This window comes from Oryctolagus cuniculus, chromosome 3 (assembly GCF_964237555.1).
Source record: "Oryctolagus cuniculus chromosome 3, mOryCun1.1, whole genome shotgun sequence".
In the NCBI taxonomy this organism is placed as follows: Eukaryota; Metazoa; Chordata; class Mammalia; order Lagomorpha; family Leporidae; genus Oryctolagus; species Oryctolagus cuniculus.
The window spans coordinates 158,350,944-158,366,062 of NC_091434.1; the positions used below are offsets into that span (position 1 = coordinate 158,350,944).

Genomic DNA, 15,119 nt, shown 5'->3' on the forward strand with positions numbered 1-15,119 from the left:
TTAAAAATGAAGATGTGTTCAACCCAACCTCTACCTATCGACATTCCCAGCTAGACCAAGAGATACTCATGGGGAAGGTAGAGACTTGTGAAAATAGAGCCAGCGGCCAAGGGCAGGCTGTCAACACTCCAGATGACTGGGTGGAGAAGTTGGGAGGGTGGGTGGTGCAGGCCCTCTGCACGCTGCTGTTTGCCTGATTGAGACGGTTGCCTTCCCTCTCTGTGCCTCAGTTTTATCATCTGTCACACAAGGGGGGAGAGTCTCAGAGTCTAGCTTTAAGGTTCTAAGGTATTTATGCTCTGTAGAAATACTGGGAATTAGATTTTACTGCTAGAGAAAAGGCAATAATGAGCTTGTGATTCTTGTAAAAATGAACGGAAGGGAAAAACCAAATTGTTACTGCTTTTCTATGCTGCTTCCATGCAGCTTTATCCCTTCAGAACAAAGACAAATGCAAGTCTAGCATCTCAGAACTTTCTACTGTGTTTTAACTTATTCATTTTATTTTTCATGTTGTCTACACACATTATAAACATGAAACAAGAAACTGTAATGAGGAATGAATAAAGAATTGTGATTTTATTACAATTATCATTTACGTCAATTCTGATTATAAAGGCGTCTGATATTTTCTTTATCTTCCATGGGAAGTTCATGTAATCAGTAAAAATTTCATTCAAATCTTACAACTGCCTTGATGAGGTGGGGATAATTATTCCCAGTTTTTATATTTGAAAACTTAGTTTACATAGATAGAAAACTGAATTGAGTAAGCAATTTACCAATTTATGCTTCTAAAACAAAAATAATAAGTTATAAGGTTAACAATTTGTATCTTGTATCTGTGCTCCAAATTCTGTGTTCATAAATACTGTGTTAATCAACTGTCCTTTCAGAAAGTTTGGAATTTTGTTCTGTCAATAAAATTTCTGATTCATAAAAACAGTTGGGTGCTTGCAGGCAAACTAAGAAGACAAGTTTTACCATTTCTTGGGAGTTCGTGACTGTACTTCTAAATAGGATTGTGAATGAATATAGGAGATAAACAAAATAAGCTTATCACATTTTCTTGTTGAAGTAATGTGCATCTCCAAAGACTACAGATACTTGTAATCCCAATAATGTAATCTGTAACATAACTAAAGTATTTGAAAAGCAACTCTCCCTGTTAGAATAACCAACTGGCTATTATGCTAGGCATCTCCTCCATATTCTCTTCTTCAGACTCATTTTAAAGTGCTGTCCACCCTGGAGAAGTAAAAACACCAGCAAGAGCAGGCGTTTGGTGCAGTAGTTAGGACACTGCTTTGGGATGCCCGCATCCCATGTCAGAGGCGTGGGTTGAAGTACTGGCTTTGTTCCTGACTCCAGGTTCCTGCTAATATGTACACTGTGAGGCAGCAGGTGGTGACTCAAGTGGCTGGGTCCTTACCATCCACAAGACAGACACAGACTGAGCTCTTAGCTCTTGATCTGGGCTTTACCCTGGCCCTACCCCAGCTGCAGAGTTAACCAGCAGTTAGGAAATTCCCCCCTCTCTGTCTCAAATCAAAAAATAAAAGAAAGAAAATCATTCTAATTAAAAAAAACTTGAAAATATTTTACTGTAACTCCCCCCACCCTCCAAAAAAATGCAATGTAGAAAAAATGAGCCTTGGTTCACCCATAGGGGAACTGCATATACATGGCTTTCTTTATTGGGCTCATGCATTCTTTTTTAAACACCAAATTGAGAAGAATGTGAATCCTCCCTTTTTCTTCCATGTTTCGAGAAGTAATTTTCAGAGTAATTTTCATTTTTTAATTTTATCAGGAAGTATGCAAATTATGAGCAGTAAGTCTCTTCACAAAGCCCGCCAACATGGGAGGGTTTGCATATAGTAGGTGCCTTGTAAGTGCTTGTTGAATGTTGAAAACATCCTGATCTTTCAAGTCCTATACTTTTTCTTTTAAAAAACTTCATGGATATGATAATAGAGTTATTTGTAGATGAATGAGAGCCTCTTCAGTTCCACAGCAGAATAAGTATATCACAGGCCACATTCCATGAAGTGGGAGCTTCACAGCTCTTTTCAATTCATAACTTTTTCATGAATCCCAAATTCCCTTCGCTCCAAAATGTTCTAAAAATAATATTAAACTAGCATATTTTTCTCCACACTACACAAAGGGTATTGAAATCAATACTGTTCTTTATTTATTATCAATAATAATAAATTATTACAAGTGCCTCTGTAAGTGTATTCTGTGTTTTGTTTTTTTTTTTTTCTGGTGCTAAGGAGACTAATTATTACAGTGAAAATTACAGAAAAATTATACAGTGAAAATTTCAGAGAATCTGATTGTTCCCTATCTGCTACTTAATGGCCAATGGTGGGGTATGTACTGGTTTGGCTAATCTTTTGAGTGAAATGATTAATGGTTCGACTGAACTCAATGGTCAATCCAGTTCTAATGGCAGGTGAACCATTTTGGGGCACAGACATGGGCACCACAACCTTTCCATCTGGTCGGATGACTCACTTGGAATGCTGTATGTAAAATTTTAGTTGAAATTTCATTCTAAATCAATACAGTCGGATTTAGATAAAAATATATTGGACTCTTGGAACTGCTACTGGGTGGCACAGCTTAGTTTCAAGGTAAAACCTAGGTGTGAGAATTAGCTGTTGGGAGGTTTTTCCATTTTGGTTTCTCTATAATAAATAGGAAACTTTACCAAATCACTTTTTGAGAGTGTCCTAAGCACTTGGGTAAACAGCTACCTTTCCATCTCTGAGTCATGGTGTACTCCCACAAGAACCATGCTCATTCACTTGAACAACCTGCAGCTCAATCTTGTGACTGACTTCTCTATGCTTTTGGTTTCTGGGCATGCCAGTCCCTTTGTCTGGATTTTTATTTCCTGGCCAAATTCATGTCAGCCTTTAAGACTCACCTCTACCATCAGCTCGATGAAGCCAGTACTATGATTTTCCAGGTAGAATTAGGTTCTCTCCTATCTTCTGCTTGTACGAATCTCTACAGGTGTCTATAAAACTATTACACAATGTGGTACATGTCTGCATCAATCAGCTGTGAGTATTCACAAGATATTAACTGATTCTTAATGGTTTTATCACCTCCAGCTCTTGGCAGAATATCTGGCACATATCATGTACTACTTGTTAACTGAAGGACAGAATGTTTTTAAATATTTGGAAATATAAAATGCTATATGTGTAATAGAAGCAGGGCAGTTTTTCTATAGGAAAAAAAATACCACAGATGAGTACCAGAGCCAGATTCACTGTTGACTTAAATCACATGTTTCATTAACAGAAAAATAATTTAGTAAATGTTAAAATTATAGAAATTATTGAAAAGTGAAAATTGCATTTGGCTAAAGTTTTAAAACAGAACTGAAATGGAGCTTCAAATGTGAGTCTAATTTTATCTTGGGTGATGAATGAAATAAAGGAGGAAGTACTACAAATTAACAAACCTTGTTTCTATGTGCATATGTAGTGTGCCCACAGAGATACATTAACACTGGATGTTTAGATATTCCCATCAACTGCAGGAATATTTTCCATCCATAAACATGTATGTTTACTGGCTGTCTCAAGGACTTGGTCTCTTGGGAATGACCCTCCAGAGGCTGTAAGCCAAAAAGAGAGCTGTCACTCCAGGATATGCTTAGGTGTATTGACTGGGACCCATTCTTGGGGGTTACCCAAACCTATGGGATATAGTTAGCGATATAGCTGGCTATGCTGCCTGTATATTTTCACCACTAAGCAACATGTTGTGAGTGCTTTCTATACTTTGATTTTGTAAACTACTTTTAAAGAAATGTAGAAATTTTGTTGCTGTGGCAATGTTGACTTCTGTCTGAGCGAGTACAAGAGCATTCTTCAGAGTTGTTATAAGTCTGGCCTTTGAGCAAAAATCCCAGGAAGGATACAGGGGAGAGCAGGCTCCTGTCTTGCAATCATGACTTTGGATATTGCAGGCACTAGGAATAGGTACAAACTTTGGGTTGGCAAGAAACTTACAGCAAGTTTCCAATATACACTTAAAACAAAGGGAGAAATAAGTATTATAATCAATATTATCTATTTTCAAATGGTATTGAATTTTAGTTCTCCATAATACTTACATTTTGAAAAAAAATCTGCAAATATCTATCATGCAGATAAAAAAGTGAAACATTTTATGTGGACATTTTCTCAAAATGATATTTGGTTCTCAAAATGTAGGCATCCTTAGGGCAGAGACTTGGCCTATCTTGTTTAGTATTTTATTTCCAGATTCTAGGACAGCGTGTGGTCTTTAGGAAGGTTTAATAAATTTAAGTTGGATGATACAGGATAAATGATTAACAAGAGAGCTTCCAATTCTGTATTCTAATTAGAATCCTGAGTCATTGTGACACAGAGATCCAACTTTGCATGACAAAATTAATGCCTAACATTTTAATCTTAAAATTCATTGTAATTCCTTATACATGACAAGCAAGTGTTAACTGGATTTGTTTTACTGACCTTAAACATGAAAAACATCAACTGAATGGACATTTTTCATCAATAACCATGTACATTGCCAGATAGAATGTAACAGAGGAAAGGCAACAAAACGAAATATGAAGAGTATATAGAACCAAGTTTAGAGAGATCAGTAGAGCAAAAGTGTGGGAAAGACATGCATGAGAATGCATAAATAGGAATAAAGCTTAAAAGAATCTTGCTCAGCCACATTCAAATACTGCATCCTATCACTGACTGTGAAGCCCAAGCATGACAGAGAACACTTTGAGAAGTTTCAAAGGATAGCCACAAAGATGATTAAAGGGCTCAAAAAGGGGCCTATGAAGAGAAGTTAAACAAATAGGGATTATTTATCCTGCAGTAGACAAGAATGACAGGTGCCTTAATAACAGTCTTCATATATAGGAAGGATTATTCCCTAGAGGATGCTAGCTACCTGCTTTTTGTTCTCCACTGAGAGGAAAAAGGAAAATGGGTTTAAAAATCAGCATGAAGAATCTAGGTGAGATAGGCATTAGAACATTCCTTTGTGCAAACAAAATATTTCCCCCATATTACAATAGCAAAATTCAGATGGCCTCTGATCTAGATCTGGGCTGAGATTAGGGACTTGAGGGCTCTCCTTAAAGGTATTTATAAGTATCTTTGAAAGTTTTTCTTTTATGTAGTTTCCTATCAATGCATTTAATAAATATATCTGATTTTTTTTTGGCCACAATAGCCACTTCATTATACAGTTTTTTTTTCAGTTGGGTTTAGTTAAGAGTGGTGAGCTGGCTGCCACTGCTACGCCTGCCTGTGACTGGTGCTGAGCCTACAGAATGGGATGCAGTGAGGGCTTGAAAAGGGGATGGTTCAGAGGTGGCATACAAAAAGCTACCACAGAAAATGGCCTCAAAGTCATGTATGTCATTTGCTCATGAAGTTAGGGCTGAGGGGAAACAGAGTCCTAGTTCTCAGTCCCAGAAAAACACTATTGTACTGGTTAGCTGAGAGCAAAGCTAGCCTCAGGGGAGGTCCTGGCCTTTCGGTTAAGTCACTAGTGACCAGATGAAGTGCAGGCATGCAAAGTCACCATGGAAAACCCAGACTCTACATGGAGGCGTCAGAATTCCCAGATGATCATAAATGTGAAAGAGGCATGAAATCTATTCTAAATAACTTTTGAAATGCTCAACATGTTGCTGATAATCAATTTAACCACTTTTGATAAAATCACCAGAGAGAATGTTCTAATTTCTTCAACAAATATGAAGTCTTTGTTACTACCTTGGGTAGATGGATGCAAATGCACATTTATGCAATTGGTGTTAGAAAAAATTCTCTATGAAAATGGAAGTTTTGTCACCTTTCATTCATCAAAGACAATTTTACCGTTTCTAAGAAAGCTTAGGTGATCAACATTTTTTTTTTCCTACTCAAGCAAAAACCTCCGATCTGTTTGTATGCGAGATTTTTTTTTTAATTCTGAGCACAATTAAAGGTGAGTTAAGGCTCTGGTGGAAATCTAAAGAGCATCAGCAAATCTGAGCACTGCTCAGCTTTTGAATTGCTTTTCTACTTCTCAGTTCTTTTAAATGGTTTTCTATGGCAGGAACATTTTTCTTAATTAGTCACAGCTAATTAGTGTTCTGGCATAGACAAGTAATCAGAAATGTCAGAGCTGCAAGGCTACATCTCCCTAATCCTTTGATAATAATTTAGCCTCCTGGGAGGGCCCCAAGCTGTGGTAAGTAGTGACTGACAATAAGGCAAAATTAGGTGGGCAGTAGACCATTAGGATAGAAAAATAAAAAGCACTACCAAATCCTGCTGAGCACCATCAGGCAACTCACTGCACTGCCAGATGAGGTGCCTGTTTAAGCCTGTGTTGTTAATTAGCTGATTCTACCAGACCTGCCACATATGTCCAGGTGCCTCATGCAAAGATGTGTATTGCTGGGGATGTGCCAAATGACAATTGTGTTTCATGATCACATTTCAAGAATCCAAGTAAGTAGTCCACATATTTCTCGAAGATTCTTTTGAATTATCAAAGAAATAAGATCAACAAGCTACAATACATTTTTCTTGCTGAGTTTCTTTTAGGCAATTAGGCACGCTTATCTCAAGTTTCTCAGGTTTTAATTTACCAACAGCTTAGATTCAAATGAGGGCCTTTGGCCTCTCTAAACTGCGTCTGGACTTGCCAAAGCTTTTTGGCACACATCATACATCAAAAGTAGATCCTTTTTTTTTTTTTAAAATAAATTCTTACACTTACAAATTATAACTTAGCATTAAAATGATTATTAACTCAAATGAACCAGACAGCTGTAATTCGAGAGTAGAGGTTTTAAAGAGAAACAAACTTTGAGAGAAAAGGAGAGAGAGAAAGAAAAAGCCAAGAAGGACTCTGTATGTCATTTCCTGAGGCAGATATGACAATCTAGAGACAGGTTTGCCTATGCATATCTTAAAAGAGGTCAGACAACTTCCATGTGAATCCAAATACTATGAGAAAAACAAAACAGGAATACATGCAATGAAAACCATAACTCAACATCTGGAAAAGTGTGTTAAAGCAACTAAAAAACAGTGTTAAAATACATAAGTGAGATGAATGAGACATCCCTCCTATTATAAAAATAGCAAAAATTCATCAAACTTTTTATCTAACTTTCACACACAATGAGGTACCAGGGTACACAGCATAACAATCTTCAGAAATAATTTACTTCAGCCTCAAGCATATCACTGAACTTTTATCATCTATCTTTATCTACTGATGGAGAAGGAAATGATAGTTATGATGTGGGAAAAATGCTGGGATCCAATTTTTAGTGTTGACATGAAAATCATGATGGGGCATAATGGACCAAAAGTGAGTGTTTTATAATTGATTACTATTTTTTTTTTGACAGGAAGAGTTGGGCAGTGAGAGAGAGAGAGAGAGAGAGAGAGAGAGAAAGGTCTTTCTTCCGTTGGTTCACCCCTGAAGTGTCTGCTAACGCTGGCGCGCTGCACTGATCCGAAGCCAGGAGCCAGGTTCTTCCTCCTGGTCTTCCATGCGGGTGCAGGGCCCAAGGACCTGGGCCATCCTCCACTGCCTTCCTGGGCCACAGCAGAGAGCTGGTCTGGAAGAGGAGCAACTGGGACAGAACCGGTGCCCCAACCAGGACTAGAACCAGTGCCGCAGGTGGAGGATTAGCCAAGTGAGCTGCGGTACAGGCCTGATTACTTTTTTTTTTTTTTTTTTACTATAAAGAAAACCAAAAAGAAAATGCTTTGCAGTGGGAATCTATACTAACTTATGTGGGCCATATAACAACTCTCCAATTACTTAAATTAAAACATCATTGAAGAAAGAAAATCTGCTATTTTTTTAAAAAAGATTTTATTTATTTATTTGAGAGGTCAAGTCACAGACAATGAGAGGGAGAGACAGAGAGATATGTCTTCCTTCTGCTGGTTCACTCCCCTAATGGCCACAATGGCCAGAGCTGAGCTGATCCAAGCCAGGAGCCAGGAGCTTCTTCCAGGTCTTCCACACAGGTGCAGGGGCCCAACTGCTTGGGCCATCCTCTGCTGCTTTCCCAAGCCTTGGTAGAGAGCTGGATCAGAAGCGGAGCAACTAGGACTTGATCTGGTGCCCATATGGGATGCCGGTGCTGCAGGTGGAGGATTAACCTGTGCCACAGCACTGGTCCAGAAAATCTGCTATTTTAAAAATCAACATTCACATGTAGGAGAATACTAGAGGACTTCAAAAAGTTTGTGCAAAGTGGAATTAAAAGACAACGGACTGGGGCCAACACTGTGGCTCAGCAGGTTAAGCTGCTGTCTGCAGCACTGGCATCCCGTATGGGCACCAGTTAGAGTCTGGCTGCCCTACTTCCAATCCAGCTCCTTGCTAATGCACCTGAGAAAGCAGTGGACAATGGTCCAAGTGCTTGGCTCCCTGCACCCATGTGGGAGACCCAGATGAAGCTCCTGGCTCTTGGCTTCGGTCTGCCCCAGCCCTGGTCGTTACAGACATTTGGGGAGTGAACAAGCAGATAGAAGATCTCTCCTCCCCTCTCCCTCTCTCTCCCCCTCACTTTTATATTTCCATTTTCCCATAAACTTTTTGAAGTACCCTCATATATTTATATCATAGAATTATAGGAAATGCAAGAAGTTAAAGATAGTTGTTCATTGTAATGAGAATGAGTGCTAGCCTGCATTCCTAATAAAGAGGCTGATTCCATACACAAAGAAACTTACCCAGAGAACATGACTGAAAAAATACATGGTCAGCACAAATACCATTTATATAGTAGTCACTCTAATTATGTTGTTGATTTCAACTATTCCTGAGAACCTACTGGTAATATACTGAATTTTCAAGTTAAGAATAGTAGTGTTGCTTTTAGAACTGTATATCTGAAATACATGAAATTTGTTCTCCCTTTATAAATAAAAAATCTTAAAAAGGAATAGTAGCATTGGTCTTAGAAATGATGAATAAACTTTCCCATTCAATGTTTGGTGTGAAACACTAAACTCAAAAAATTTGAGCACCCTGAACGTTTCTTCCCTTCATATTTGAGTCTAGAGACAGCAGCATTTACAGTGCAAAAATTAGTTCCACTGGCCGGTGCCGCGGCTCACTAGGCTAATCCTCCGCCTAGCGGCGCCGGCATACCGGGTTCTAGTCCCGGTCGGGGCGCCGGATTCTGTCCCGGTTGCCCCTCTTCCAGGCCAGCTCTCTGCTGTGGCCAGGGAGTGCAGTGGAGGATGGCCCAGGTGCTTGGGCCCTGCACCCCATGGGAGACCAGGAAAAGCACCTGGCTCCTGGCTCCTGCCATCGGATCAGCGCGGTGCGCCGGCCGCAGCGCGCCAGCCGCGGCGGCCATTGGAGGGTGAACCAACGGCAAAGGAAGACCTTTCTCTCTGTCTCTCTCTCTCTCACTGTCCACTCTGCCTGTCAAAAAAAAAAAAAAAAATAGTTCCACTTTGAAAAGCACATTCATTTGTAATATTGCCATATCCTTTTCTTTCTGCCTTAACGTAAGTGAGTTACTAAGCCCATTTATATAGTTTAGGTCACTTTTATTGAAAATGTTTAATACAGTTTTCTTTACTGAAAAGTAAAAATTCTTTTCATGAAAAGTCCTGAGAAATTAATCTTTTATAAAGTACTGTTTGGATGAATATAACTGATTAACTATCATTTAAGGAATTACTTTTAATTTTACAAGACTTCATAACACTACTTAAAAAACTCATTGAGATGAAATTCCTCAATAATTAAGTATTTAATCAGTTTATAACACAAGAGACTGTCTAATCTGCATGATTTACCAATTAAATACTGCACCCTGATGTGTCTTCAGCAACATGTGAGCTAAATGAGATTGTTTCAAAGGAACTCAAGGTGGGAAGTGACCAATAAATGTAGAGAGAGGTGTAGAGAGGTAGATAGTGTAATATCCACCTTAGAAAATAAGTTACACTTCTGTCAACCCCAACTGCCTCTGTGTAGGCGTGTTCTTGGACCAGGAAATGAATGCAGAGCCTGCTGCTGTGGCAGTGCTTGTAGATGCTGGCTTTGAGTTCTGGAACAATGATTTGTTTCAGAGAACCAAAGCTTCAAGGTATGCATGTAGCATCTCCCCTGACACATGGACACCTGCAGCTAGTGCTGCATGTCTTGAACACGCAAGATCGAGAAATCTTTCAATAGGGGAGGAAACACCAAAGGAGGCATTAAAATAGAACTGAAGAAATAGAAAATCCTTTTTTAAACTTTTATGTTGAGACTAAACAAGATTAATTCAACAAGATTTATTAAGTATGCTGACAATGATGTTGTATATGTTAGAAAAAGGACACTGGCATAAGAGCAACTATTCAAAAAGCAAAAACTTCTTTTGGGAAATCATGCTCATTCTTACTGCAGGAGAACTTTCCTTAGATTTCTCTTGCCCAGACAAGAGATTTTAATTGAAAAAGTAAATGTCACATGTAGATTTTAGACTGAGTATGTGTCTCAACCGTGATCACTTTAGGGACAGAGGCAGATTCTGTTTAAAATATCTCTGTCACCTGGAAACACTCAGCATGCGCGCAGAGTATGTGAGTTCTAACAGGTTTCCTAAATTTGGGTTTGTCAGCCAAGGTGGCAGATACGATTCATTCAGTGTCTCGTGGCACAGCTATTCTTGTATTCAGGTTCCTTCTGCATTTACCTACTGCACTTGCAATTGCTTCTTAGGTGGAATCATCACAAGAGGATGTGAGAATTGCTACTTTGAGGGGCAGGTACTGTGGTTAAGCCTGCACTCAGGATGCCCACTTCCCATAATTAAGCCTCTGGCTTGAGTCTAGACTCCACCACACTTCCGAACCAGCTGCCTGCTAATGGACCAGGAAAGACAGCAGATAACAGCCCAAGTACTTAGGTTCCTGTTGCCCAGGTGGGAGACTCAGATGGAGTTTGTGGCTCCTGGCTTCCATCCTTGTGTCTGGTCCAGCCCCTGCTGCTAAGAGTATTTGGAGAATGAACCAGTAGATGGACAATCAAGATCTCTCTCTCCCTCTCCTCACTGTTTCTCTGTTATTCTGCCTTTCAAATAAATAAATAAATCTAAAAAAAGAGAAAGACTTGATGTTTTGTGGTATAATGCTCAGTGTGCAACTGATCCAGGCATTTATGTCACCAATGCCAAAACCAAAACAAAGAGTCATTGGTATGGGGCTGGCATTGTGACTCAGCAGGTTAGGCCACCACTTGTGACCCCAATATTCTGTTTCAGAGTGCTGGTTCAGGTCTGGGCTACCTTACTTACCGTCCAGCTTATTGCTGGTATTCTTGGGAAGGCAGCAGATGAGAGACCAAGGACTGGGCTCCTGTGATACATGTGGGAGACCCAGATAAAGTTCTTGGCTTCAGCCTGGCCCAGCCATGGCTGTTGTGACCATTGGGGATTTAACCAGCAGATGGAAGATCTCTGTCTCTGTCCGTCTCTCCTCTCTTGCTCTGCCTTACAAATAAATGTCTTTTTTCCCAAAATAAAAATTCACTGGTATAAATTCGGGAAGGGTTTTAGAATCATCTGGCGTTCTAGTCCAACATCTTCAGATTTTACACTCTAAGTACACTGAGTCTTAAACATGACATGAATTTTCAAAACCTACCCAGATACTTACTGGGAGAACTGTTTTTAGGGCTTATGTTTTTGGATTCTCAGGCTGGCATTCTTCCAATAATGCTATTTTATCATTTCAAATTTTCCAAGTCTGAAATATGGTGGAAATAGCATGTACTTTGAAACTGGAGAGACATCATTTGGAAGTTAGATTCTCATCGAGTTTAACACTGAACAATTCATTGATTTTTCTCTGAAAAGGAGATGCTTTAACATTAAAATTAGGATAAAATGGGAATGATGGCATCTAGCCCAGAAGGTTAGCAATTATGTAACTGAAGCATATTAGCATGGTTCCCGGCACACGGAGGTGCAAAGGGTATTATTCTGGTGACAGCTATAGTTAGTATTATTTTGATAGTTTGAAAATATTAGGATATACCTTCAACAAATTCAGTTCTATGTTAACAGCATGGATATGCCATCATTTATTTATATGTTTTTAAGGATATTTGTGTTTTAATTGGAAAGTATTTCATAAATTTAACCTCTTATGGGATGAAATATAATGTCTTCTTATTTGTTCTAATATTAACAGTTTTGACTTTCAAAGAATATTTTTAATAGTTCACAATTTGGTATAAAAGTCTAATATTATGTACTGTCTTCAAAATAATTCAGATTTTTTAAAGTTATTTATTTGAGATCAGAGTGAGAAAGAGTGATACAAATATGGAGAAAGAGAGCTTGCATCATTTTTCAAAATGATCACAAGGGTCAAAGCTGGGCCAAGGCTGGGCCAAGGCCAGGAACCAGGAACTCAATCGAAGTCTCTTGCATGGGTGGGAGGATCCTGACTCCTTGAGGCCTCAGGCTGCTTCCCAGAGCTCCATTGTCAGGAAGCTGGGACTTGAGCCCAGGTACACTTTCTGCTAGGCTATCTATCTTGCTCCTGATAACACAGATTTTAGTCATTTCCCTCTTAAATGTTTTGAAGTTATAAAACAAAATAATTATCTATTTAGGCTGTAATAGTAATAATAGCAGAAGATTCGTAGGGAGCAGATTTCATCATTGCACATGTATGGATTGTACAATGACAGCTCTAGGAGGTACTAATCTTATTCTTAGGCATCCCAAAGCAGTGGGACCTAGGGCCGTGGCTACTTTTTTGCCTTGGTCAATGGTACTATTATTTAAGTTGAACTCTGCCATGTTATTTCAGAATAAAGTAGTGGAAAATTATGGTGTCTAGTTGATCAAAATATTTCAGAGGCCAGGAACACCATAAGTAGTTACTACTCTCAAGCAAATTTCCACAAACTTTTCAATAGCATTTGCATTGGTAGAGCATCATCTAGAAAGAAGGTCATTTAGTAAAGCACCTGAGTTCTTTTTTTAAAGTGTTGGGGTATGATGAATATCCACTTTGCAGACTAACTGTTGAATATAAAAAATGTAATGTGGTATTTCTAAAACAAAGGGAATTTTACTTGGATAAAAAGCATATCATTCTTTAATAGTTAAGCCTTTATATTGCATGACCAGAAACTACAGCCCCTTCTTGTCCTTTAAATGGGTTGGTTAAGGCTGCTAAGAGTTAACTCACTACCGTGTGTGTGTGTGTGTGTGTGTGTATGCACATGTATGTGCTTTCTTCTGCATCTGAAGTTAGAAGGTTCATTTACTTAAATAGAAAGTACTCTAATTAGAATTGTAAGTGTTTGTCTTGATGCCTGAATAAAATTGTTCTCTTCAATCTTTTACTCATAATAGGAGAATGTTGCTGACAGTATATTTAGGTCATTATTTTCAACTGTTTCTTGATACCTAACAATATTATTTTAAGCTCCAGCCAAGTGGATTTCCAATAATTATATAATGTCTCTCAGTAATGATCTGTTGCTTAAGATACACATTCTACTTTACCTTTCAACACATACTTGATAACCTCTCATTTACTAACTGTAATTGAGGCAAATTCAGTCTTGGCTAATTAGGGGCTCTTAATATCCCCTTATACATGTTATTCTTGCTGACATATCAATAGAATTAGGATATGTTTTTATTTTAATTAAAGTAATAAAAATATGCAACTTAAAAATATTAGAATGTTTAAGGACATTACAATTATTTTACAAATAATAAGTCCTAGTTTCTACTGGGGATATACAAAATGACAAAACTTTCATGAAAAAATAAAACATACCAGAATGGGTATTTATTAAGGGCTCCTTTTAGAAGCAAAATCTCAACCATGCCAGATGCTGAGGTATGGAAAGGAAAGCACACATGACCAGGGTAAATTAAACTCAAGCATTATTTTAATATTAACCAACTTGGGACCACTTTAGTTATCTTGGTTTGTGATTGCTAACATACACAAAAAATCTTCTGTAGGAGTTGAGAGAATAAATTGAAATGGGGAATATCTTTGAGGAGAAAAAATATATACTTTTGTTATGAACTGATGCCAAAAATGGTTAAGCTTTGCAGTAAATAGGCCACCAAAACAAAATTTGAAGACTTTTAGGAAACACCTTTACTTCCTCCCAAAAGTCTACCTGATTTGGTCTTTTTTCAGAGTGGCTGTACCTTTTGTTGCAACATAGAATATGTGCTTTAGCTATACTAAAAATGAACATAATGCAGATAACTTTTTTAACCCAACTTTCTTTTTCCTTTCAAAACTTTTGAAAATCGTCACCTAAGCAAAAAAAGTAAGAGACTTGGAAAGGAGACATATGCTTGTAAATTCCAAGCAATAGCAAATGGAAGCAGAAGTTGCTAATATGGTTTCAGTATTTTGTGAAAGAGCCAGCTGGATGGATGATAATTTTTCTACCCCTGCAGAGCATCAAAGCTTTTAGGAAATCATTCTTTTCACACATATTAACACTTAGCTTATTAAAACAGATGATACTTTTATTGTAAAACGGCCTGGGTAGTGGCTAGAAAAATAAAGTATGAAAGATAAGATTCATTTTGACCACCCAATCTGACAAACGGCACACACTGGCATGACAGGCCATGGTGGAGAGGATGATGTACTGGGACCTTCTGTCACTGCTGCAGCTGAAGTGTCACCGTGAAGCCCGTGAATTGCTGTTATGAAAACATTTGCAGGAACTTGCATAATTAAATGAAAGTGCCAGAAAAGCATTTCTAAAATCCAGAGAAGATGTACATAAATAAATCCATTCAAAGCAAATATTACATTTCAGAATCTGCATTGTGGTGAGTGATGCAAAGTTATGTCACAAGGAAAATATCATTTCCTTTGAACTGTTAATGATTACAAATGAATGACAACATTCCTATTTAACTTGACTGCTCTCTTATTGGCCTCCATATGAAACTTGATGCACAGTTTCTAAAACCACAATCTGCCATTTGTAGGAATTGTTGTGCCTAAATGAAGACCTTAGTACTGATAAACTGTAATAGTAGACCGTTTAGCACACAGCAGTTCTTTAAC

At 38.2% G+C, this 15,119-nt stretch overlaps 1 protein-coding gene across 11 annotated transcripts in view; it reads right to left on the minus strand.

Annotated features, from left to right (window-relative positions):
* Window positions 1–15,119, minus strand: part of CADPS2 (calcium dependent secretion activator 2) — a 665,654-nt gene that overhangs the window by 12,344 nt on the left and 638,191 nt on the right. Inside the window, exon 29 of one of the 11 annotated variants that reach the window (XM_070071263.1) lies at window positions 9,469–14,746. The exons of the other annotated variants lie outside the window; for them this stretch is intronic. Within the exon in view, the coding sequence (XP_069927364.1) occupies window positions 14,705–14,746 (42 nt within the window). The 3' untranslated portion in view covers window positions 9,469–14,704. Of the gene's footprint in view, window positions 1–9,468; window positions 14,747–15,119 lie in introns of those variants that run through there. 11 annotated transcript variants of the gene reach the window in all.